At 52.1% G+C, this 23,796-nt stretch overlaps 6 protein-coding genes and 1 non-coding gene across 7 annotated transcripts; 2 read left to right on the top strand and 5 right to left on the bottom strand.

Moving 5' to 3' along the window:
- Positions 1-1,389: 1,389 nt before the first annotated feature.
- On the bottom strand, positions 1,390-4,162 carry NCU08235 (hypothetical protein; the record flags this gene model as incomplete). Its single annotated transcript, XM_954232.1, has 4 exons — positions 1,390-2,295; positions 2,373-2,785; positions 3,365-3,423; positions 3,606-4,162. The coding sequence occupies 4 exons, from the start codon at positions 4,160-4,162 to the stop codon at positions 1,390-1,392; spliced, it is 1,935 nt and encodes a 644-aa protein (XP_959325.1).
- Positions 4,163-6,427: 2,265 nt separating this feature from the next.
- On the bottom strand, positions 6,428-7,546 carry NCU08234 (hypothetical protein; the record flags this gene model as incomplete). The annotated part of the gene is made up of 1 exon (XM_954231.1): positions 6,428-7,546. The coding sequence occupies one exon, from the start codon at positions 7,544-7,546 to the stop codon at positions 6,428-6,430; it is 1,119 nt and encodes a 372-aa protein (XP_959324.1).
- Positions 7,547-12,616: 5,070 nt separating this feature from the next.
- NCU08233 (hypothetical protein) lies at positions 12,617-13,279 on the bottom strand (the record flags this gene model as incomplete). The annotated part of the gene is made up of 1 exon (XM_954230.1): positions 12,617-13,279. One exon carries the CDS (start codon positions 13,277-13,279, stop codon positions 12,617-12,619), a length of 663 nt encoding a protein of 220 aa, XP_959323.1.
- A 379-nt stretch (positions 13,280-13,658) lies between these two features.
- On the top strand, positions 13,659-14,441 carry NCU16701 (hypothetical protein; the record flags this gene model as incomplete). Its single annotated transcript, XM_011395763.1, has 1 exon — positions 13,659-14,441. One exon carries the CDS (start codon positions 13,659-13,661, stop codon positions 14,439-14,441), a length of 783 nt encoding a protein of 260 aa, XP_011394065.1.
- A 1,390-nt stretch (positions 14,442-15,831) lies between these two features.
- Positions 15,832-15,905, bottom strand: NCU15248. Its single transcript has one exon. It is a non-coding gene; the product is annotated as a tRNA-Val (tRNA).
- Positions 15,906-16,103: 198 nt separating this feature from the next.
- On the bottom strand, positions 16,104-18,098 carry NCU08232 (alpha-1,6-mannosyltransferase Och1). The gene has a single exon (XM_954229.2). The coding sequence runs from the start codon at positions 17,913-17,915 to the stop codon at positions 16,326-16,328; it is 1,590 nt and encodes a 529-aa protein (XP_959322.1). The 5' UTR covers positions 17,916-18,098; the 3' UTR covers positions 16,104-16,325.
- Positions 18,099-20,939: 2,841 nt separating this feature from the next.
- Positions 20,940-22,996, top strand: NCU08231 (acyltransferase). The gene has a single exon (XM_954228.3). The coding sequence runs from the start codon at positions 21,201-21,203 to the stop codon at positions 22,722-22,724; it is 1,524 nt and encodes a 507-aa protein (XP_959321.2). The 5' UTR covers positions 20,940-21,200; the 3' UTR covers positions 22,725-22,996.
- The last annotated feature ends 800 nt before the right edge of the window (positions 22,997-23,796 follow it).

Below are 23,796 nucleotides of genomic sequence, written 5' to 3'. Positions count from 1 at the left end.
TTATCACCACTGCAACCAAAATGGTGAAGGCACGAGCGATTGATGGGCGCCGAGAGGTGGGAATGGGAGGAGACGTTACGATGGGATATCGAATAGTGTCTCTTGAAGGGAGCGAGGGAGATATCCAAAGGGTCGCAATTAGCGGATACGTCCAGCCTGTTTCATACCTAGTGTAGGTACTTCGGATGCCTCCTCAGTTACACTTCCTTCAACATATAATAATATATCCCCGTGCCTCACGGCTACGAGCGTTGAGAGCAACAGAACAAGTCTACCTCAATTATATCGACTGTGTTTTACTTACTTAGAAGTATCCAAGGGTTACTATTCCCCTCTCCAGGAGCCTTCGCTCTTACAGCAAGACCAACTCACTTTTAGATGATCACCTCCCGACTTGTCCTTCGTACCGGCCTCAGCCTTGAAGCCCTACGATCACCCCGGGTGCACCAACTCCATTAATCATCCTGGCCCGAGGGTCAAGAAATGCGAATCCCATCTGGTGAGTAGAGGTACAGGGTAGGTCCCGGCCGGGCTGCCAAGATGACCGCATGCCGCGGCTGCACTTCGGGCACTGGGCCGTCCCCAGAGAGTTACAGGAAGCTTGTGCTGGAAGTGTCATCACAATCATCTCAACATTGGAAGCGACCTAGTGGATGTCCCGGCTGTCTCTGATAGGCCTGTCCTCGTTAGAGGTAGCCGGGCCAGTTCTAAACGAAGTACCTTTGGTTGCTTCTAGTCTTGTACCCCATTGCTTGGTACTCAGGTAGCTGTAAGTATTATATCTTCCATGTTTAACAAACGTGGGGTTACAGTGGAGGTACTTGAAGTGGGCGGACATGAATCGGAACATGACATGGAAGTGCAAACACTCGTACACAAAGGAGGTGGAACAAAGGAAAGCTTTTGAGAGGTTTGTAATAGTTAGAGGTACAATGCAGCAGTAGCCTTTCAATTACGTTCCATCTGTCAATGTCTTTGTTCTCTTGCTGTGAGTCTTCCCGTAACGTGCCGATGTGCCCTTCCAGCTGCTTTGATGTCCCGTTTGTTGGATTTGCTATCCCCTTTTTGTTGATGACAGCTCTCTACGTCCAACACATGTTCTGCTCGGCAAGAACTTCCAGCAATGTAGAGGTAGGTATTACCTACCTAGTTTGTGCACGCGGTGTCGGTGTAAAAGGCTGCTTTCCACTGTCCCTTCCCCTTCGTTCGCCCTGCCTTCCTCGCAAGTGCCTCCCCTAGTTCTTACCACCCTCTTGACAACCCGCTAGGCAGTTATCCAGATTCAGATCTAGCTCTACTCCCAGTACCGGGTTCAGATCAAGTCTCCATTCCCGTTCCAGTTCTAGCTAGGCCCAGACTGAGCTTCAAACTCAGAGTAAACGCCTCCAATTAGGACCTATTCTCTCCATGCTCGTCTTCGTCTCCACCATCATCATCACCGTACTCATCCTCGTCTTCGTCTGCATCAGCCTCCTCGTTGTTCTCGTATTCGTCGTCGTCGTCCTCCTCCTGCTCCGTGTCATAGCCGCGGTCCGGAAAGACTTCCCATACATTATAATCCAAGTCAAAGTGACCACGCTTCCTATTTGGACATCCTGTCCAAAGACAACCACGGCAGCAGTAGCCCTTTCCTTGTTCCTCCGATTGTAGGCAAAACTTCCTATGCCAACCCTCCCATCTGTCGTCTTCACTGTCATTTCCTTCGTCTCTGTTGGCTACTTCCGTATTGTCGTCTTTGTTGTCGGTTTGGTCATTGTTGTCCTCCTCATTGTTGCTTTTCCCAATGTCCGCCTCCTCACCACTATCCTTCTTATCGATGCTCTCCAAGACGGCATGCTCCTCATTGGTGTTTTCCTTTTCGCTGCTTTCCCGATCGTTGCTTTCCTCGTCTTTGCTCTCTCGATCGTTGTTCTCGACATCGTCCTCCTCAGGGGCATCATTACCCCCCTGGGTGTCCTCATCACTATCCGAATAAAGCTCTTCGTGCCGATGATTCTCTCGACCAAACTGCCTATTCGGGCACTCCTTATAAAGGCACCCAGGACAAATACCATTCAACCCGTTCCTCTCCAATCTGGTGACCCCTCTCATATGGAAACACTTCCAACAATACTTCTTCGGCCCACGCCCAGCCACTCCCCTATCACACCCCGCACAGACTGTTCGGCCAGCAGCCTCTGTCTCCCGCCTCTTCCTGTCCGCTTCTGAGTTGGGTCTGTACCGCGCCTTGTTCTTCAAATGAGTTGCGCACTTTCGGCCTCGAGGCTGGTGCACTCTGGCGCTACAACCCTTCTCCTGGCATGTGTCAAAAGTTTTAGGTCGATCGGATGTGCTGGCTGGTGGAGGGGGCAAGGCCGGGGTTAGGGGAGAACGGTAACGTCGGTTGGCTGGCTTGTGAGGGTCGGTTGGAGGCGTCGCGGAGCGTCTGCGGGGGTGGTTGGGGTTGGGCTGTCGAGAGGAGGAAGATATAGAGGGCTGAGAGGGGTGAGGAGCGAGTTTACGGGGCCGTAAGGACTCAGGAAGGAGAGCAGAAGATGCTTGGACATGGCCTGATGGCAAAGGTGTCCGTTGAGAACTGGAGGTTGGCAAAGATGTTCGTTGAGAACTGAAGGATGGCAAAGGTGTCCGTTGAGAACTGGACGATGGCAAAGGTGTCCGTTGAGAGCTGGAGGTCGGCAAGGGTATCCGTTGAGAACTGAAGGTTGGCAAGGGTGTCCGTTGAGAACTGGAGGTTGGCAAAGATGTTCGTTGAGAACTGAAGGTTGGCAAGGGTGTCCGTTGAGAACTGGAAGTCGGCAAAGGTGTCCGTTGAGAACTGGAGATTGAAGGGGGCCGAGAAAGCAAGTGGTTGGCTGCACGGTTTCCTGACTGAGTCGTATCATGAGGAGACAAAGATAGTCGACGGGCTTCTAGGGCGAGTAACGCCTCACCTAATGTGTTTGCAGGAAATATGGAGCCAGAGGTTTGTCTGCTTAAGCTACCCTGTGCCGTCGGCCGAGTATTGAGTGCTAAGGCAGAGCTGTCGACTCTCCGCTGCGTCTGTTCCATGGAATGTCTTAATTGCTGCTCGCCTTGCCCTTGGGATGACGGGGTATTGGAGGTATGAGACAGCCGTGCCCGGGCAGGGACCCCGTTCGACGATGCTTCATCTTGAAGGCCCGGACGGCTCGGCTTTTCTTGAGGCAACTTCATAGCCAGCTACCTCCAGTGGGAAGATTGACAGTCCAGCTCCGTGTGCGGAAGTTGTGTGATCACTGAATCGGGCTCTTAGGGCCTGGTGGTTGGGCAAGTAGGACGTATTAATAGGCACTGAAGTAGGTGGGTGTGCGGGATTCAAAGAAGAAGGAGAGAGACTTCAGCTTACTTCTAGACTGTTCCTGGTAGCCAGCTACTGAAAGTTCATGGATCAAACACGGAACAACCCTGACTGGACAGATCAGTTTAGAGCGATATAACACATCTTTCTTCTGCAAAAGACGCGGCGCGGTTGCCGGTCAGTCCGGTGATATCTTTTGTCTGTGTCCTTGATCAAAGTATAGAGGAAGGGATCAGTACGCCAAAGGAGACACAATAACAAACACAACGGAACGTAGAGAATCGCAAACCAATCTAGCAAAAAGTGAGACGACTTTGTCAAAGAGAGAAGAAGTTGGACGTTGGGATAGGCATTGTTTACGCCCACTGGCGCGGCCAGTCGAGTGGCGATGACGTCCCAAGTACGAATCGTGCGATCAGTAACTTCAGAAGAGTGCTCATACGCGCGGATCAGTACCGGCAAAGCCAATTGTACTTTGAGTGCGTCGATGGCGTCCAGTCGTACCCAAACCTCATGGGCTTCTTGGATAGTTTCGAACGCTTCCCGAGAAGCCTCAAAGGCGGTATGTGACTCCTGGTTGGCGATCAGAAACGTGTCTGCGGCCACAGCATTCAGCGCTGTGTCTAGAGCAGTTATGAACCTCTCCTGAGCTTGTCCAATCAGTAGGTTTAGTCTCCTCCGAAAGCCAACCACATCTCTCATAAGCCTGCAGCGAGCACATGACTCCTGGGTGCGCAGCTTCCCGTATGTAGCAACGGCTACAATAAAATCGCTCCTTTTTGCAAAACCTCGATCATGCGGCGCCGCCGCATGAGTCCAGGTCTGCTGTCCAGGCAATCCAGGCATGTTTTGGCTTGGGGCAAATGTACCTCTACGTGTCTTACACCACATTTGCGACCCAACGGGAGTGTCTCGAGATATTCAAGCCATCCAGCCAGCTGATGGTCGAAGGGGTGATCCCCAGCTTGATGATTAACATCCTGGTTGTGGACAGCGGGTGATTCTGATTGATCGCGGGATTGTTGTCCATGGCTTGATGCTGGAAGGTGCTTTGGACGGAGAGCTCCCAACTTCACACCCCGTCGGGTGGTGGTGGTGTAAACGAGCGAACTGGTTTCAACCCCTCAGCCCCCCCAAACTGGTATTCTTCTAACGCACAGCTTATTCAATCTTGCCCGATGGTGGGCTGTTCCTTTCAGGGGCAACAGGAGATGTAAGACCCCCGTAAGACGTACTATCTCTCGATGCCGTTGACGGTTGCTCTGAAAGAGAGTATGCCATGAGGCAGTCGACTAGGATGCGCGGAATAATTCGAGCTGAACTCCTTTCTTTTTAGATTTGTTCAACCCTTCTGCTGGGCAAAATGCTGTAGCTCCGCCGGAATGTTGACGCACAAATTCGCTAGGAAGGCATGGACCGGCCCGCCAAGCAGACTTGAAACCGTAGATTACCAACAGCCCCTGTACATGCCCAGGACTTTGGGTCTGCTTGGCAGTTCGTCCAGGCGGAAGGGACTAGTTGCTTGCTAGGCGGAGTATATTCGAACTGGCCTATGCATTGTAGGGAACATATCGGGCGTACGCATGCCTGTTATGTTGAACTGGGACCGATTTGAGAAGCGGAGTTGGAATACAGTCGCTGTGACTGACCGCAGGCATCCCTCCTAACAATCATTGTTTTGATTGAAAGTTCCATAGAGTATATATGTGTTGCACACTCTCATTGTATGTTAGGCCTCAGGTGTCCACCTGCGGAAGCAGGTTGTATTGCTGGCTCAAAAAATGCTCGTTCACGAATGGTATATCGTCGGGGTAATTCTCAACATCGTCATGCTGCTCAATTACAGCATTAATGGCGAGGTTGTCGTCGTCAAGGGGGAGGCAAGGGGGAGGTTGTCTACGAGATGGCAGTTTGGTTTGCGTTATTCAGGCGCGGCACGTGGATCGAAGTTGGGGCCGAAGTCGTGAAGAATTAGATCGGCCTCATCCCGCTGGTTATCGCTGGGTTGGTCTGGAATAGACTGTCAAAGGGTTAGGCCGTAAACTGTCTCATGGCTGTCCGGCGGTTCAGGGGATTGAGGCGGAATAAAGTTGTTGGCTTCCCCCAGCGAACCGTCCAAAAAGTGCCGATGATCACCCTGATGCTGGTTTGTGATGGTTTCCTGAGACTGTTGGGGGAGATGAGGCGGAATAATTGGGATATTGTTGCCGCTTTTCGCGGGCTTCTCCACTTGGTGCTCACGGTCGCTATGGTGATGATGGTGGGAGACGCCGGCCTGAAAGTGTTGAGGGGTTCGAGGCAAAATCAAATAACTGTTCTGTCCCAACGAATCCCCGACGTGGTGCTGATGATCTGAGATCACAAGCTAAAGAGCCATATTGCTTAGGAAAGGCTCTTCCATCTCACAGATCAAAGTACGAGTAGGAAAGTACTTTAGATCACTGACAGGGGATCAAGAAAAGAAGATTAGAAGGGAAAATAGGAAACCATACACAAACTATGTAGGGATTCTAAGGTAACGAACGATGGGAACAGCTATGTTCTCCAGCCGTAGGGTAGTAAAAGAGAGCTCAAAGTCATATAATACTCCGTTCGAGTGTACCCCAAAGCCAACCAACGCCTAACTATAGGCTCCCCAGGATGGAGCAACTGAACCACCGACGGCCGTATCTCTCTCTGGTACGATCAAAGATGTACCATCTTCCGAACCACAGCAAATCTCAACTATTGATCGAGTCGAGGGACATCCAGCCCGGTAAGTATATCGCCTCCTCCCCAGATGTCTTCACCGCCTGGTTGCGAATGCCCTTCACCATGGGCAACTCCGAATATGTAACCTTACGAACGTAATTGAGGCGGGCGTGACTGACTTGTTCGTAAAGACGACCGAGGGCCTCCTTGGTATCGGCGTACAGGATGTTTGCACTCTGGTGTTCCTCTGCCAGCTCGAGGAGTTCGTTCCGGAGACGACGAACGGCAATGGAGCGGTTGATGAGGTTTCCGTCGATTAGGTTGTATTCCCCAATCCAAACAGTCTGCCACTCCTGTGGTGGCGTCTCAAACTATCATGCTGACTCCCTAGATGATACCGCTCTCGAAGAAACAAGCGGATCACCACTCAACTGTCCACTTATATAGGGGATTGTACTGCTGGTTCTGGTAATAAGGGTTGAACAGAATGTCGTCCGGGTCAGGGTCATCATTGTGGTTTGTCTCACTAGGCGCAATCGGCGGAGCGATGTTGTCCCCGTGCATCAAGAGATTGTCCCCATGCTGAGGGTTTTGGTCGGGGTGTTGAGACATAAGTTCAGGAACGGCGTCATCCGGAATATAGTCGTGGAAGAGGTTGGCCAGATGCAGCTGATCCTCGCTATGTACTTGAGAAGCAGCTGGCTGAAGGTTCCACTTGGCAATACTGTCGTTTTGCTGAGCGGCGTCGTAATTCTCATTCTGCATAGCATGGCCATCGTTATGCTGAAGGGCTGGGGCTTGAGAGGAGTTGTCACCATGTTGAATAGAATGGTTCTGCGCATCTTGCTGCAGCGGTGTCGACGGCAAGAAGTCGTCGATGTTGGATAAAGCCTGTAAAAAGGCCTGACTCAAATTGCCCTGTTCTAGCCAAGCACTGGCGGCGGAAACAAAGGTATCCTTTGCCCAACCTCTGACATCCTGGTACTGCTCCACGACCCTAAGCATATTCGGTGTGGCGGCGTCTGCCTTCGTCGCATCGAGCTCAGCCATATCGTTCAAGATCTCTTGCGCGGTTTGAAGAATATCGTAGACGATAGGTATCATGGTGACGGCCTTCATAGCATGTTCGATGGCGACGAGAAGGCTGTTTGCGTTGCCAGCAGACTCCACCGCGTTGTTCACCATCTCCACCCTTCTCATTACTGCTGCCAGCAAGACATTTAGCTTCCGTTGAAGCTTATTCGCTGCTCTGGAGTTGGCGCATCGCGGGCATGAATGTCCAAGCTCGGGGGCCTCACGGATGTAGCAGGTGCTACAGTAAATGCCTCCCTCATGCACAATCCGATACATGGCCCTCTTGCGTAGGGGACCAGGCTTATTTCCCAAGCACTCGAGGCATCTGGTAGCTCCGGGAAGATGTTGGTGGTTCTGATTACACTTCACACATAACGGCAGTGTTCCCACATATGTGATCCACCAGTCGGGGAAGCTGTCGTACACAACTTCTGCCGGCGGGTTGTTGTTCGCGACGAAATCCATGATGGAGGGGGTCGGTGGGAGATCCAGCGACGAGGCCTTGACGGGAGACTTTTCAGTGGTTCTGTTGCGACAGTGACTACCAAGTGTCGACTGTTTTGTCGTTCACGATTGTGGTGGAAGCCAACAAGAGTCGATTTGAGAAGGGAAGAAGTCGTGGAATCGCGAGCTTCGTCCGCTCAAAGTGAGTGTGCCAATGTGGGCAGTACAGTAATGGAAATGGAATCACCACCGAGGACAGGGAAGTCTCTCTCTGGTGGGAGGAGACTCCACCACTGTCAGTATGTTGTGGTTCCGATGGATGACTTGGGAAAGTGTGGGGTGATGAAGAGAGAAGACGGCGGAATAATCCGAATCTGCAAACTGCAAAATCTCTAGGGTATGTGGGTCGTCAAGAAGCGGCTTCTGTTGAGACAACTTCGAGTTGGTCTCGATGAGGACAGAGTTCGAGTTGCGAAACAGAAAAGAAAAATTAAAATTTCCGTGGAGGAGCCACGAGGTACAAGCGCAGCACAAGCGCCGCCCAGTCAAAGGGGGGCTGAAGTTGTGTCCCGCCGGTGCTTGTAAATCGGGTACCCGTCCGGACGAGAATGGGACCGTTGGCTCCCACAAGATGGACGTGTGAGCCGAGACGAGCCACCGGACCTCTTTGCCCCAACCCACGACTACGCAGGGCCTGGCCAGTCGGGGCGTTTTATTATTGGTGACCTCTCGTCGTAGACTTTGGTAGTGGTATCAGCGCGCCCCGCGATCCAACCTGGGCTGGGTTTGCAGTCGATGGGACCTCCTCCCCGCCGTTCACGATAGGCGACTAACACTGTCTGCTGCTATAGTTTTTGGGCCCTCAGGCAGTTAGGTAATTCTCGCTGATATATACTGAAACATGGGCCGCCACCTGCACATAGTCGGTTGACCGGACCATTCGGCCTCCCCCGCTATTCTCACCGACACTCTTGTCATGACACACCGGTCATTATGTCCATCAACTTGCCTGCGCAGAAATGAAGAAGACCTTCTTGACTGTGTTCTCCCAAGCTCGATGGTAGTTGCCGACAGGTCCTTGGCGCCTTGCTGTCGTTGCAGTGTTTTGCTGCACTTAGTGCAAGCGGGAACTGCCCCCAGGACAACATCTAGCGCGGCGGCAGCTGAATCTAGTCAGGGACTAAAAGGACATGACAACCAAGCAGCTATATAGTACTTGGGAAACAGCATACTTTCCAATGGTGGAAAGTAGACAAGCCGAGCATTGCAAAGGCAGAGCAAACAACAGCCAAGTATAAGGACAAAATAGGAGGACTTGGGGAGTCAACGTACTTTACTTCCCCTGTACTAGTGTAGAGAAGACGGTCAGCATTCGAGGAAGCCGAAGAAAGCAAATACTGGAATGATCAGGGCCGAAACAGCCGTACCGTATCAGTAGGAAAGCAACCAACCCAAAATCATTACCCACTTCAGCCTCGGGTATCTTGAGACAGACGAGGAATGCCCAACTCCCGTACCAGACGTAGCTACCATCAGCTGTGCTGGTGACTCGAGGAATCGGCCTGTTATTGTGGCTATCATGCTATCCTCCTACTCCAACACGGATCTTGTGCGATGGTGGACAGTATGAGGCTTGTAACGCAGCGTCTCGAGTAAACTTAACTCCTGAACGTTGATCGCAAGAAAACCCACCCCCAGCCAAGTCCGTTAGCTACGGGCTCAAAGTTATCCAGACGGCGGTCCATTAGACCCCTTCTCATCACGTGGTCTTTTCTTGAACGCCCTCCCGAATATGTCGCTTGACCTTTGTCTGGATCCCTGTATGCAATCTGACTGCTCCTCTTTGGTCCTGTTGGGAAGAATGACTGCGAGGAGCATCACCAAGTCTTGAGGTTGAGAAGGGAGAGAGGGTTTTGACGAGCTTCTGAACCACACGAATTGATGAGGTCTACCGGCCTATTCTTGCGATCGTCATAGCACCGATTGTCGCTGTCTCCATCGTGATCGGCTGCTTTTGCTAGGGCCACAGAATAGGGCGGCTTCGTAGCCAAAGGAAGACAATAGTGAGTGAAAAACGAAGAGCCACGCAAGGACTTTATACGCGTAGGAGTCATAACAAGCGCAGCAATGGAGACATGACGAGCGATGTACTATGAGCAATACATCATGTGATTGCGGCTTAGACAGACACATGCGAATGAGGGTTGGAAACAACCAAGCAAGCAATGTCAACCAAGCGTAAGAGACTCAAGTAGCGCAAGGGTCGACAAAATAGACAAGCGAACTAGACTGATACAAATTATTATGACGGGAAACAAAGTGCCCCCACAAAGTAGCGAGACAGTCGCTGGCCATCCTTTGCGGCTTTAGGGCAATTCGAATCAGAGAAAGCCGACTGCGGCAGAAGGCACGTGGACTGTGTGACAGGAGCTGACAACTCCAGGATAGAAACCATCAAGTACTGGACTCGACAAGGAAATTGCCAGGGGGAACTGGCAGATCTGGGATGGGTGGTGAGGCAAGCGTCGGTTATCGGGCCTCTCGCTGGAGCCTCTATCTGTGATAACCGAACTTTCATGTGGGGGCTGCCCTCTTGACCACGATCGGGGAGGCCGAAGGTTTTCACGCCAAGGGCAGAGCACAGCAGGGATTGGAGTGACGAGGTACACGATCACCACGAAAGGCAGGATAGTAATGGGTCATGGCTTTGAAAGTAGAGGAAACTAAGTAGAGCGTGGCCGCAGAATAAGCTGGTATGCAGTTGTGAAGGATTGGTCGTGTGCGAGTGTCCTCACTGAGCCCGTGAGGTGGAAGATGGAGCAATGACCAGCACCCAACTGGATGAGCGATGCGCGAGACAGAAAGAACACCAAAAAAGCGAGGAAGATAGGGAAGGAGTGAGAAGCATAGCCAGAGGTCATCAGCCCATCACAGCTGCAGTTGCCAAAATGACAGGAGGTCCTGATGCGTTTTCCATGAAGAAGGTGCGAGGCAGCAGCTTGCAGACGGGCTGCCCCTGGGTATTACGAGATTTATTGTTACCTACATCGTAACATACTTGTAAGGCGTTGTGACTGTCACATAGGCCACATGCACCCCAAAATCCAGAATCCTGCATGTTGCGGACAATGCCCACTCGATTTAACAAAGCAATGGGAAATAGAAAGCGGCAAGCCCCCGCTTGTCCATAGTCCCTTTTTTGTTGAAAGAAATCCCATTGTCATCGATGCATCTTGCCGACAGTTTCTACCGTACAGTGGCCACTACTATACTAGGCAATTGTTACGGTACCTGCGTGGTAACGACACCGATCGGGGTCCGCCTCGGTCTTACCCCTCATCTACCCCAATTTCTCCAACTTCCACTCGACGCGCCATGTCTACCCCGCAGGCACTCTGAACAAGATCACTTCTTCCATTTTGCATTTTCCATGACGGATTTCTAACGCAAATGGGACACCGTACTCCCCACGCTTCTTGTCGCGCAAATCAGTTCAACTGAGGCGAGGAGAGCAGATGCTTCGGGTTGCCCCGTGCAACGTACATCCCGGGGAAATGCAAGCACGCAAACAACCCCCCTTTGCCAACTGAGCTCCTCATCAAGCCGGTCGACCTGAACCACATGGACGGCGTTCGAGCTCGACTGCGCCAGTCATACGTACATGATGCCCCCGAGCTCGAATGATGCGCTCGGGAGAACGCGTCTGCGAATCCAATGCCGCGAATACCTCTCGGATCCGTCGCTGGCCGTGATAATTGATGGATGAAGCCCCGTCTCACATCCTCACCCTGACGTCATCGCCCTTATCGTTGCTAATAGCCGGCCTACCTCTTACTGTTCGAGACCTACTTCGTGAGAGACGCATCGAGTCGAGGAACCCGTCGGTCTGTCGCAGAACGTTAGCAGCAGATTGGACGACGATGGACGATAATCCTCGCGGCTGGCTTCCTCCAAGTTACCACTTCTCCAAAAGCCCTTGGCCTCCGTTGTCTAGGCGTCGCTGAGTAGCCTCTTTTCCTTTATCAATATCATGCTCCTGATGCGTTTCGTTTTCGTTTCCCGTTCTTTGCCCTTTTACTTCTCCTTCGTAATTCTCTTTCGTCGTCCTATCTCACCTTTCTATACAATCACCATTGGTGTCGCACTCACTGCGTGAAAATGGACACATCGTCGGTTGAGAATAGAGTGTGTTCTGCTCATATTGACCCTTCATCAACTGGAGGATGGCTTTCCATTACTATATCATCATGATGTTGCTTCCCTGCACTCCGCGCCCTGCGTAATGACTGTTAAACATCGATCGATGCTGATGCTTTGAAAGGGACAGAGGATTTCGCTCAGTTACTCCTTGCCATACCGGTTCCGAGATTCCTCGCGCCGCGAAGGATACCCGATGCCCTCGGTCAAGCGCTGCACTCTCAACTCTCTCGAACCAAACCTCGCAGAAAAACTCCAAAGAGCTCGACCCGCGAGAAGACAAGCCAAGCAGTCATTACCAGATCTCGACATCACAGTCACGCGGAATGATAAAGACCGGGACCCAGGGCAAACAAAGCGATACGTAGGGAATGACGAAGACAGGCAAGATCAGGGAGTGAGACATGGGAGAGGAAATACAAGCACAAAGCCATCGAGGTCTCGGCCCCCTCGTATCGCATCGCGCAAAGCCCTCTCGATGCCCATCCATACTTCGAAAGCGTACCCTCGACAATCCCCATTGCGTCTCTCCATTCGCCCATAACAGTTGTTTCACGGCGCGATGGGACTTCAAGAACGGTTGCCGGAACGCCCACCCTGCGAAAGAAGACATTGTAGATTCGCGGGTCAAGAGAACCGATTCGCGACAAGAGACGGGGAAGAGACAAGAGCCCCAAGCATCCAAAACATTTACACGCTCGATCTCCGCCCGCTCAGTCGCATCACCCCAAGTTTTCTGGACCATCGTTTGGCAAAGCGTCTCCTCGTGTCCCCCAACCCGTCTTGCCTCTTCTCCATGAGCTAGCCCGACGTCTCTTGTCCATCTCTATACGATCCTTCCCGACACCATCCTCCTCGACACGAATCCCGAATAGCCACCGAGGCCAAAACCAATCATATCCCATTATAGATCCTCGCCGCCATCGCTGCCAACTTCCTGTTGAACCCATCATCCATCGGCATGTGATGTCCGCCCTCGATCCTGAACACCTTCCTCGCCGACGGCTCAAAGAACTCGATCATCGACTCGCTCTCGTAGTTATACGGATCGCCGCTCGCCAGCACATGGATACTTTCGGTCTGCACCTTGCCCAGCTCCAAGCACGCCTTCGCATACGGGCTCCTTCGATCCTTCGGGTCCTTGATCCCTTGAAACGGACAAGTCGGACACACCGTGATGACGAAATCAACCGCTGTGTCTCCACCCCTCTCCCGCTCAAGGTGTCGCAGGAGATGCAGAGCCGCTTTTGCACCCTGCGAAAAGGCGACGACACCGTCGAACGGACCTTCGGTGTGGAATACTCGGAGCATATCGTCAAGAGCTGGGAACGTGTCGAGGTCCTCGAGATCTGGCGGTTGGTCGTGCATCCACTTCAGAAAGGGCTCCATGCCGGCGAAGAAAGGGAGGACTCCAGGACCAGCGGGACACTCGATGGGAGCCGAAACGTAGTGGAGGTCAAAGAACTGGGAGAGGGCAGCGTCGAGCTTGCGGGCTTGGATGCGGAAGATGTCCGGCGTGGTACCGCCACCGTGGATCATAAGGATTTTGGGTCGCATGGTTACCACTCGAAGCTTTTGGGCTGCCGTTCAAAGAGACTGGCCGTGTGCGCTTGCCCGTCGCGAGCCGATCTCGACAATGTGATCGATCTTATGTTAAGGTATATCTAGATTTGGTATCGCGAGAGCTAGAAGTGCTATGAGAAACTAACGAGAACGAGATCTAGGAAGGCAACCGGAATGGAAGAAGGTCGGTTCTTCTACGGAGACTTTTCAGCACATCAAGCCCAAATCTCGCCGATGTCTGATTTCCGGCAGCCATACGTCTGAAGTTGTAGTACAACGTAGGTGGTACAAAGGGCCCTTGCAGCTTATATCTCCCAAAGCGGCATGAAGTCTCATGGTTACACTCACGGATCCGGCAGCTTGGCACATCGGTATGTCAGACGTTCACCTGTATGACGATAACACAAGAACCGCCTCATCAAGGATGAACGCGACCGTTGTGTGGAAGCGATATCATACAGCAATTCAACCAAGCGGCTGGACCATCCCCGTAGCGGTGTTGTGGTTTTCGCCGGCCTCCCGAGCGCCGACGCCAGTCTCCTATCTCAACACCACGCGACTCCAAGTCCAGCGCGATCTAAGTACAACTGATGATGTCCTTTCACGTAGTCATCGGTCTTTCTTCAGCCCCGTCCTCTCGCATCCATCAAGAACAACCCCGGCGCCGACGACTCTTCGAGCAACCGTTCTTTTCACGGCAAACAGCACGGCAGGCGACACCTATACCATCTCAACCCTCGGCCACGCGAGCTGCCGGAGGTTGACTGGCAACGGTAGAATCGACGCGTTCTATGACAGACAAGACAAGCTACCGCGGGCAAATATCATTGTACCTATGGAGAGTGACTTCGGCAAGCGCTCGCAAGTAGAAGGCGTTACTGACGCCTTTCAGTCGTCGATGACTTTCATGCCTGGGAGTTCACGCTACGAAGGAAGCAAGAAGTCAGTGCTTCGTCCTCTCACGTCTTTGGCAACGGTTGACCACCTGATTCTGGCGGTTATACAGCTTCGACGACCGTGTGAGAGCCACCGAGATAGTAAGGGTTTGGGATCGACAAGAATGGGTAATCCCACGGTCGAAGAGGAGGCGTCTCAGGGAGTGACCTCAATGACTGGTTCCGCTGGTATCACGATCACTGCTAACGAGGAATTTTAAAACAGGAATAAATGAGGGGCTTGGAGTTCCCACGCTCAACGAAACGCACGAGAGAATATCCACGGGCACCCGACTGTAAATGCACAGTTTATTAGCGAACCCTCTCCGGCCAAGTCGACCATCCACGAAAGAACTATTCCCGAACAAATCATTCTCGAGCGAACCATCCCTGAGAATCCCATCCACGAACGAAGCATCCCGAATGAGCGAGCGACCGACACATGAGCTGCTGACGAACGAGCCGCCTATGAACGTACTGCGCACATGAGAGTTGTCTACAAGCAAATAATATCCGCACGAACACTCCTGTCAGCTTACGGTTGTTGCTTGTATGGCATCTCTGTCCCTACACCCAGGAGCACGCGCGATCTATCTACTACCACGATGAGAGATGTCCTCCGAAGGCCAGACCGAACAACGTCTGCATTCATGGGAGTACCAAGCGTGTACGACACGACGCCGAGAGCCACGGGACTGAACGCTACCGTTCAACTACGAGGAACTATAAGAGAAAACGAGAGATGGAAGCGATGAGCAGGCGAAAGCGTTGACTCCCATACAAGCACATACGAGCAAAAGACGTATATATCCTTTTCTCCTAAACTCCCTCAAGCGGCGCACCGTTTCATGATTCGAAGCCACTGCTGCTTGAACTGGTCAGTCCAAGTTAGACCGCATCTTTTACGTATGGTATAGCCCATGGACAAGTTTACCTCTGCTGTGGCTCAACGTTGTCCATGTGCTCAGGGAAGTACCTTGTTACAGCGGCACTCTCCAACTTTCTGGCTTCATAGTCGATTCTTTTCCTTTGTCATGCGAGTAATTACGCAAAGGATTCCACTACCTATTACCCGGTGTTCGAGCGGCCACAAACGAACGTACTGCTGTCGGCGATCTGAAAAGGGAAAACCATCCTGGTTACATCAACTTAACAAGCGCGCTTTTCAGCACACGAGAAGGGAAAGTTGTCACCCCGACACTATCAAGATCTGAAAGACGGCTTTGGGGTCATCGTGCTTGGCTGAACTCAAAAGAAGAGTCTGGACAGCAGCCTGGTGTAAAGCACAATACCATGAGCCGTGCATGTACACTAGTGGCGGCGCGGTGAAGAGTAGTGACTCCCATAGTGTTGCTTCCTGAGAGTCATCAGCTGCCACTGCCAGTCCAGCGCTAGTAGTGCGTGAAACAGGCACTTGGGTGACTACATGCTTGGAGATACGCTATCTGCAAGTCACATAGCGGAACGGCTCTTCCCGCTTCACACACCAAGTCAGCGAAGTCAACGAAGATGATCAAAGGGAAAAAAATGGGAGAGGCGATTTCACACGAGAGATAGGGACAAAGTGGAGACATCCACCATCACGGAGGAAAAACAACAATAAAAAGAAGATGATCCGACCCAGGCTCGATCTGGGGACCTTCAGTGTGTTAGACTGACGTGATAACCAACTACACCATCGGACCGTGGTATTTTGTGCATTTATTTTGGACCAAAACTCCTCATAAGCCTCAAAACATGTTGATACTCCATGGCGCCCGTTCTACTTCAGCTGCGATAACTTGATGCGGTATGAAGAGGAGAAAAGGCATTCGCATGCAGAGCGTCGGAGATGTCGGACCGCAGTCACGCGAGGGAGCTACAGAAGGAAGGAGTGAAAGAAGGGAAAGAGTGTGTGAGCATATGTACTTTATCCATCTGCATTTACTCGCATCCTCCCATTTGTGTGCCTTTATACCTAGTAGGTACACTACAGTACTCATCAATTGTACAATGGACGACAGCCCAAGTAACAAAAGTATTTACCAGAAGCCAAAGTCTGAAAGCAACCCCAAACTCCATGTATGCGATAACCATCGATATGTTTCCCCCGTCCCATCCGTCACTCACAACCCACCAAACGGTTTATCATTCTGCGGCATCGGCTGTCCAAACACCGGCTGCTGCTGCTCCACCACCTTCTTCTGCTCCCCCTCTCCAATTGCGCCCATGTCCTGCCCCTGCCCCGGCACCGGCCTTCCCCCAAACATAATCAACTCCTCCCCCTCCTTCTTCTCCTCCGCCCCGGCCTGCTCCGGATGCAGCGGCTTCAGCGCCTGATCCTCGACCCTCATCCGTTCCTTCATCTCCCTCTCCAACTCCTCTCTCCTCCTCTGCTCTTCCTCCGCCTTGCGCACCGCCTCGCCAAACTGCTCCAGCCGGATCGCCTGCTCCTGTTCCTTCAGCTGCTGCTCCCGCAACTTCTCCAGCTCCATCCTCCTTTCCTCCTTTAACTTGTTTTGCTCTTCAATCGAAAGCGACTTGTACGCCTCCACGTCGCGATCCCACTTCTGCACGCAGGCCAAATCCCAATTACATCTCTCGACCTCGCCGTACACGGGGTGTGCGTAGCGCGGGTGTTTGGACGGCCAATTCGATGCGTGGTAGTGATGCTTGACCAACGCACCGCGGGCATTGTGGTTACCTGAGTCCGAGTGGCCCTGGCCAGCGGCAAAGGCTTCGACGTCTAGTACCAGCACGCGGGAAACGACCTTGGATTCGTCCATGGCGTGGAAATTATCCCAGGTGATTTCCTTTGGGCTATGAGAGATGCGATTCATTTCCTTCAGCAACGCAATGGTGAAAGCCGAGGGTCCCGTGCCGGAAATGACTTCGTCAAAGTCGAGGTGCAGTTCCGAGAGGTGGACCTGTTGCTGTGCGGCAAGCGAGTTAAGCCAGGTCATGATGTTTTCGACGAGGTTGAGCATGACGGGTAACCGAGGCTTGCACATGAAGGTCCATTGGCAGAAGGACATGCATTTGGACCCCAAAATCGGGTGGTCGCGGAATTCGGGCTGGTCGATCTCGATGCCGACCACCATGTCGATTTCCGAAAGCGAGTCCCAGTAGCGTTCAGGCACGAATCGTTTGATGGGCCGCAGAGCCTCAACGTCAATGTCGGCGTAGACGCCACCTTCGGCGTACATGATGAGGTACCGCAGCAAGTCGGCTTTGATGATGGAGATGTTGACGGCGCGATAAAAGTCGATAATGTCTGGGCGGTTGATTCCGTGGGGACCATACTGCTCTTCCACGTAGACCATGTCGTTGTTATCCGTCAAGAGCTCGTAGCGGTAGCCCGGGTTCTTGCTGGTCCACGTCTTGGCCGTGTTGAGGTCGCGAGTGGCCATGTTGTAGGGGTCGACCTTCCAGGATTGCCAGATCTTCTTGGGGAAGCCATGGTCAGCAGGCTGTTGTTGATGATGGCCGTTGAGTATGCTGCTGGCCGAGGGAGGCAATGTCACGACGTGGGCGTTGAACATGAGGAAGAGGAGGACGGCGACGACGGCGTACAGAGGGAGGGCCCGCCGAAGCTGCGTGGGGATCCGGTTCCTGAAGGCCCCCGTCCCCGTCTCGGACACCCGTCTCCACTTGATGGGGATATTGCCCAGAGTGGGCGACAAGGGCGACAGGGGAGATAACGGTGGAGAGCTCATGGCAACCCAAGTTATAATAATAATCTATGTCTGTAAGGCTATGACCTGTCGTGTAATGTATGTGCAATGCCCCGTATCCGTGGGATGAAACAATTTTAGGACACGGGGTGGTGGAGGGAATAGCAAGCAGCAAGGGAAAAGAAGGAAAACTAACAAAACCAAAGCGACTGAAGTCACACGAAGGGATGGTGGGGGGATGGGGGGAAGGACTGGGTATATCAAGGAAACATAATGTATAGCGTACCCAGGTCCGTTCCAGGGTGTCAGGGGGAGGAGAAGATGGGCGAAGACGGCGAGTAACCAGTAAGCTTCCGTAGAAGCGTGCTGAGTAAACACAGGATTGTCTTTACAGGTAGTACATAGGTACATAAACACAAAAAAATCGGTGTCGATTATTACGCTTAGAACCCACTTTTTTTCTACCTGAAGGTAAGCATTTCATTGGCTTTGGTCGTCTTTTTTGGTCCGTGCTGTCGTCTTCTCTTAGCGCCAAGTTTCAAAGTTCCTTCTCGTTTTTGACGAGGATGAAAAGATATCTTCACGAAAAGTTACCGCAGCGAAATGCTGATTGAACCAGTGAACGCAGCGCGCCCAGTAGCCGGCTTTTTGGTGTGAAAAGCTTCATATTGGGTTGTGTTGAGGTTGATGCAGCGGTTGAAAGAAGTTGAAGCCAAAAAAAGTGGGTTCTAAGCGTAATAAGCGTTCTCAAAAAATCCAGGCAGCCAGGGGACTGATCTTGGTCGCATTTTAGTTGGGGGTCCCCGATGCACAGGCCATTCTGGAGTCGCAACCAACTGTCTGTGATGGCAAGCTGACTAGTATACAGAGCAAACAGTACACATAGCCGTTGATGAGGTGGTTAGTACAGTGCCCTCGCTGTCTGTTCATTCCCCAACTCCGCTCTACAGAGCTGGCGAGCTGGCGACAAATCCTCCCTCCCACACTAAGAAAACCCTGAGAATCTATACACAGAAACCGACATACCTGGTGCCAGCGAACAAGGACTCTTGCACGAATGTCTCCTCCCAACATGTCCCTAAGAAATCGCTTGGTCGAGACAAGATCTTGGCAGATCCTTACTCAAAGAGGAGGTGACTGGAGCTTCGGTCGGGGATTACCACTGCACCATTTAGAATGGAGCTTCAGCGGGGGGATGAATGGATGGATGGATGGATGGATGAATGTCCGGCCCGGGGCTTTCCGTTTGCTGAGTGGAATTGGATATGTAACCCGACCAACCTCTTTGCAAGTTCCACAGGTGCAGTCCACGCATGCATGGTGGGGTGACGGAAGCGAAAACAACCTTTTTTTTTTTTTTTTTTTTTTTTTTTTTTTTTTTTTTTTCTGCCGGGAAGAATCGATGGAGTGCGGGGGCCATCAAGACAACTAAGCAGTGTTGGGTGATCTTGAGAGGCAAACGCGGATGCTATGTATGTATAGGAGCTGAGACTGATAGCTAGGAGGACTGGAGGCTATACACCGCAGCTTGTATTGACTCCGTGAGCAATCACATGATTATCTTCTTGTTCTGGCTCTCAAAACTCGGGCGTTTGGAGGCAAACGAACTGGAATCCTTCCATTATGTTAGTTCTCTCCCTGACACGACCGATCAGCTGTGGAAATCTCTCCACAAAAATGTGCCGTTGGTCGGAGGTTGCTTCTAAATTCAGGAACGACTTGGCGATCGTCAGTGTGGCTGATGGAGTCCGATATTCTCGTGGCCTCCAGTCCCCCAAAGAAGAGAGACTGAGAAAGAGAGAGAGACGATCCTCTGCAGAAAGCGGTAGGTAGGTAGGCACGTAACATGTAAGTTGGGAGTCGTAGGTAAGCCGGGCAGTGAGCGTGAACACGAAAGAAAGATTGGAGCCGCAGACAGGCGGGAATGATACCCAGCAAATAAATACCTTTACATGTGTAGTGGCTGCTAATGATTGGCTACTTGTGACGCGGGAGGGTAACATCAGTGGTAACATTGCCGGGGCTTCTTTTTTCGTTTTCCCTTCCTTCTTTGCTACCCTCTCTCGGCCGTTGCCAGGCGCTACTTTTGAAATCAAGCCGTGAAAAAAGCCGCCATCTTTCTTTCCGTTTTCCTTTTCCCTTTCTAGCCCCAGGTTAGAACACAACTGTACTGTAATGTGGGAGAGTGTGGTTTTGCCAGCCCGGAGCAAATCGTGGTTTTCTATATGCTTGTGACAGGGGTCCACCCTACAGATATTCTTCAAAGTGGAACCCGAGACGGGCTGCTTACCTAGGCGGCGCTTGAGCGCATCATGTGAAAGTGATGCCATGTACGGGCATGTACCGTGGAAAGCACTGAATTGTCTTGGAAAGAGGCATGATGTTGAAATAATCGGGGTTCGACTCTTCCCTTTGACCCCGGATTCCGAACATTCACTTGTCCGGCAAAGTGTGTCGAAAGTTGAGGACAACTGAAGATGTGGATTCGGCCATGAGGAGAAACTGTCGTTGGAAAGTCAAAGAGACGGTCAAATGTCTGTTCGCAGCTCTGGACTTTGGCTGGACTTTCTGTCATGGAGTGTTCGTGCCTTTCATCTCCTCACTTCTCCCCCGCAAACAACCCTGACGGTCCCCTGATCTGATCCATCCCCGGCCCCGGCCCATCTCCGTTCTCCATCTTCACAAGCGAGGACCTCCCCGTTGCTCTCTCCACTTCCTTCCGCACTTCCCCCGCATATCGTATCTGACGTGCACTGATCAATTCCCTCTTGAGCGGGTGTTTATCAATTGCACATCACTCCAAGTCTTGCTTTACCTTTCCAAGAATCGAGGTGCCAGATGTTGAAAAGAAGATTTTGCCGACGGGAATTTGTATCTGCCAACATACGTCAATCACCGTCCAGCCAACTGGGAAGCAAGCTACAAACCCGCCACAACAAGTCCGTCCTCAGCCCGCCAAGCAACTCTCCAGCCACAGAGCAACCCGATTCGGACATTGCACCAAATTCCATTCGCCGGCTTCCCTTTCTTTAGCGGCCACTATCCCCCATTAACCCCCACCCTTTAGTGGATCAATACTCGCGACAAGTGCTTTGTCTCCCTGTAACGATACGCTTTCAGTGGACTTGGCAGGGGTCATCAGCTAACACTGGACACCAATAACATTAAAGTTGTGACTTCTCGGTTGCGCATCCGATCACATCCAATCCCCCTCCCCCCTCCAAGCCACTCACCAACCCGACCAACCACAACCGCCTCAGCTCGAGGTTGGTACGCGGCTTGGATTCAGATAGCAGTCGCGTCTTCTGTTTCACCCCCTCCGTGTCCATGCCTGGCGATCTCGACCACGACCTCGTCGACACCTCCCACGACCCCGAAAAGTGGCATGACAACCGAAACTCGTGTCGCTTCCCTCTTCTGCGGAAGCCCATCATCGCCATCATGACGGCCCTGACCATCCCTTCCTCGACGGCCTCGGGCCTCGTCAATCGCCTTACAACCGTGTTTGCCCTGCCCAGCTTCGATGCGCCCGAAAAGCTGCGACCAACGGCCTACCTCGACGGCCTGCGCGGCTTCGCTGCCTTCCTCGTCTACTGGCACCACCACGAACTCTGGTCGCATGGCCTGGTGCGCGACGCCATCTTCGAGCAAGGCTACGGTTTCGACGGCCAACACTACTTTAGCGCCCTTCCCTTTGTCCGCAACTTCTTTGGCGGCGGCCACTATGCCGTCGCAACCTTCTTCGTCATCTCGGGCTACGTCCTCTCCGTCAAGCCCATGCGCCTAATCCACGCCGGCGAACAAGAAACGTTGGCCGATAACCTGGCGTCGGCACTGTTCCGACGATGGCTGCGGCTCTTCATGCCCCTGATTGCCACCACGTTCCTGTTCATGACCTCATGGCATGCCTTTGGCATCTGGGTCGACTCGGCCAAACCGCAGTCCAACTACCACGACGAGTTCTGGTGGTGGTACGCAGAGGTCAAGAATTTCAGCTTCATCTACCACCTCGGCGGCGAGCCCTGGCTGAGCTACAACTTCCATCTGTGGTCCATCCCGGTGGAATTCAGGGGGTCCATGGTCATCTACACCAGTCTTCTCGCCTTTTCGCGATGCACAAGAAAGGCTAGGCTGTGGTGTCAGGTCGCCTTGATCTTCTACTTTGTCTACATTGTCGACGGAACCCATTACGCCCTTTTTAGCGCCGGTATGCTTCTCAACGATCTGGACTTGTTGGCTATGAAGGATGACCTGCCCAGCTTCCTTACTCAGCTCGAGCCATTCAGCAAGCACCTCTTCTACTCCCTCTTTGTAGTCAGCTTCTACCTCGGAGGCGTGCCCGTTCACACCAAGGACATCAACGACCTGGCCAAGACTCCTGGGTGGTACTACCTGTCATTCCTCAAGCCGCAGGCTGTCTACGATTACAAGTGGTTCTACCTGTTCTGGGCTGGTGTTTTCTTGGTGGTCTCAGTTCCACGCATCCCCTGGCTCAAGCGATTCTTTGAGACGCGCTTCTGCCAGTACCTGGGTCGCATCTCTTTTGCGCTTTACCTGGTCCATGGTCCTATTCTTTGGACGATTGGCGACAGAATCTACACGGCTGTTGGTTGGGCCAGGGAGCCTCAGATTACCATGCTGGCCAACTGGGTCAACAAGTTCCCCTTGCCCATGGCTGGACCGTTTGGCCTTGAGATGGCCTTCTTGCTGCCGCATATCATCCTCTTGCCATTGACCTTGTACGTCGCCGAGATCTCGACGAGGCTCTTTGACGAGCCCAGCGTTACCTTTCCCAATTGGCTTTACAAGCAGGTGTTGGGAAGTGGGCAGCAGCCCACTAGGTTACCTTGAATCAGGATATGTAAAGTCATGTATGTAACGAATACGACATAATCAGGACATGAGAGGAGCTTGCTTGGAATTTCTTTACAGTCGCGCACAAATCTATACCTAGACAGCAATCACACATTATCGGATTGGATATTCACACGATCTCAATTTCGATTTCGATTTCGATTTCTACTTGACTTCGTTGTTCAAACCAAAAAACAAAGACAAAACCAACCGGTGCCTAACCCCGTACCGTCCCATCAAAATCCAAATCCATCCAGTTGCTCCGTCCATGGTTCCGTTCGTTAGATTCCCCTCATCACATGTGTCCAACATAAAATGCGACCATAGCGTCGTACCCCCAACCCCCAACCCCCCACGACCCCTGTTGTTTGACCAAGATGGTCGCTTGAGCTGAACGAAAGAATCCCACGAAATCCACACCACACTCACTCCCTCCCAGTGACGTCGATCGCATGCACGAGTTATGTTACATTGCAAATTACACAAAAGGAAGCTCTGAGAAAAAACGGAGCAACTTCCGGACAAGGGCAAGTAATCAGATCATCAAGGTGGTGGTGTCCGTTCGTTTAACTGTCGTTTAACTGTCGTGCAGGACATCAGGACATGCGGGGCCGGAGAGGATGTAACAACAGTCATTTTTTTTTCTTTTTTTCCCGTTCCTCAGCTCCTCGGGCGTGCAGGCAACCAACCCACCGCCGCATTTTATTTTTCTTTTTTTTTTCTTTTTTTTCGAAAGCGTAACTCTGGCCGGAGACGCTATCAAAGAGAGAAATGTGGGTGGTGGTCCTGGCTATCGACATCGCTTTCATGTGGTTTTGTTCCTGACTGTTATGTGGGTACGCAGTAGTAGAGTACATACATACCTCTACATAGTTGCCGAGGAAGGAACGTCGGTCTGTTGTCGATACGTGCGTGCTGCTTGCTGTTGATCGTACCTACCTATACCTACCTGTACAGTACCGCAAAAACTCGGACCGTCGTCGGTCTTGGGAAGCCGGCTCGCTTACCTAGGTACCTAGAGGTAGTGTACATGATCAGACATGTGTATGTATGCATCATGATGTATGTC

This window comes from Neurospora crassa, linkage group III (genome assembly GCF_000182925.2).
Source record: "Neurospora crassa OR74A linkage group III, whole genome shotgun sequence".
NCBI lineage: Eukaryota > Fungi > Ascomycota > Sordariomycetes > Sordariales > Sordariaceae > Neurospora > Neurospora crassa.
Note: the sequence above shows the minus strand (reverse complement) of the source record. Positions and strands in the feature narration are given on the sequence as shown.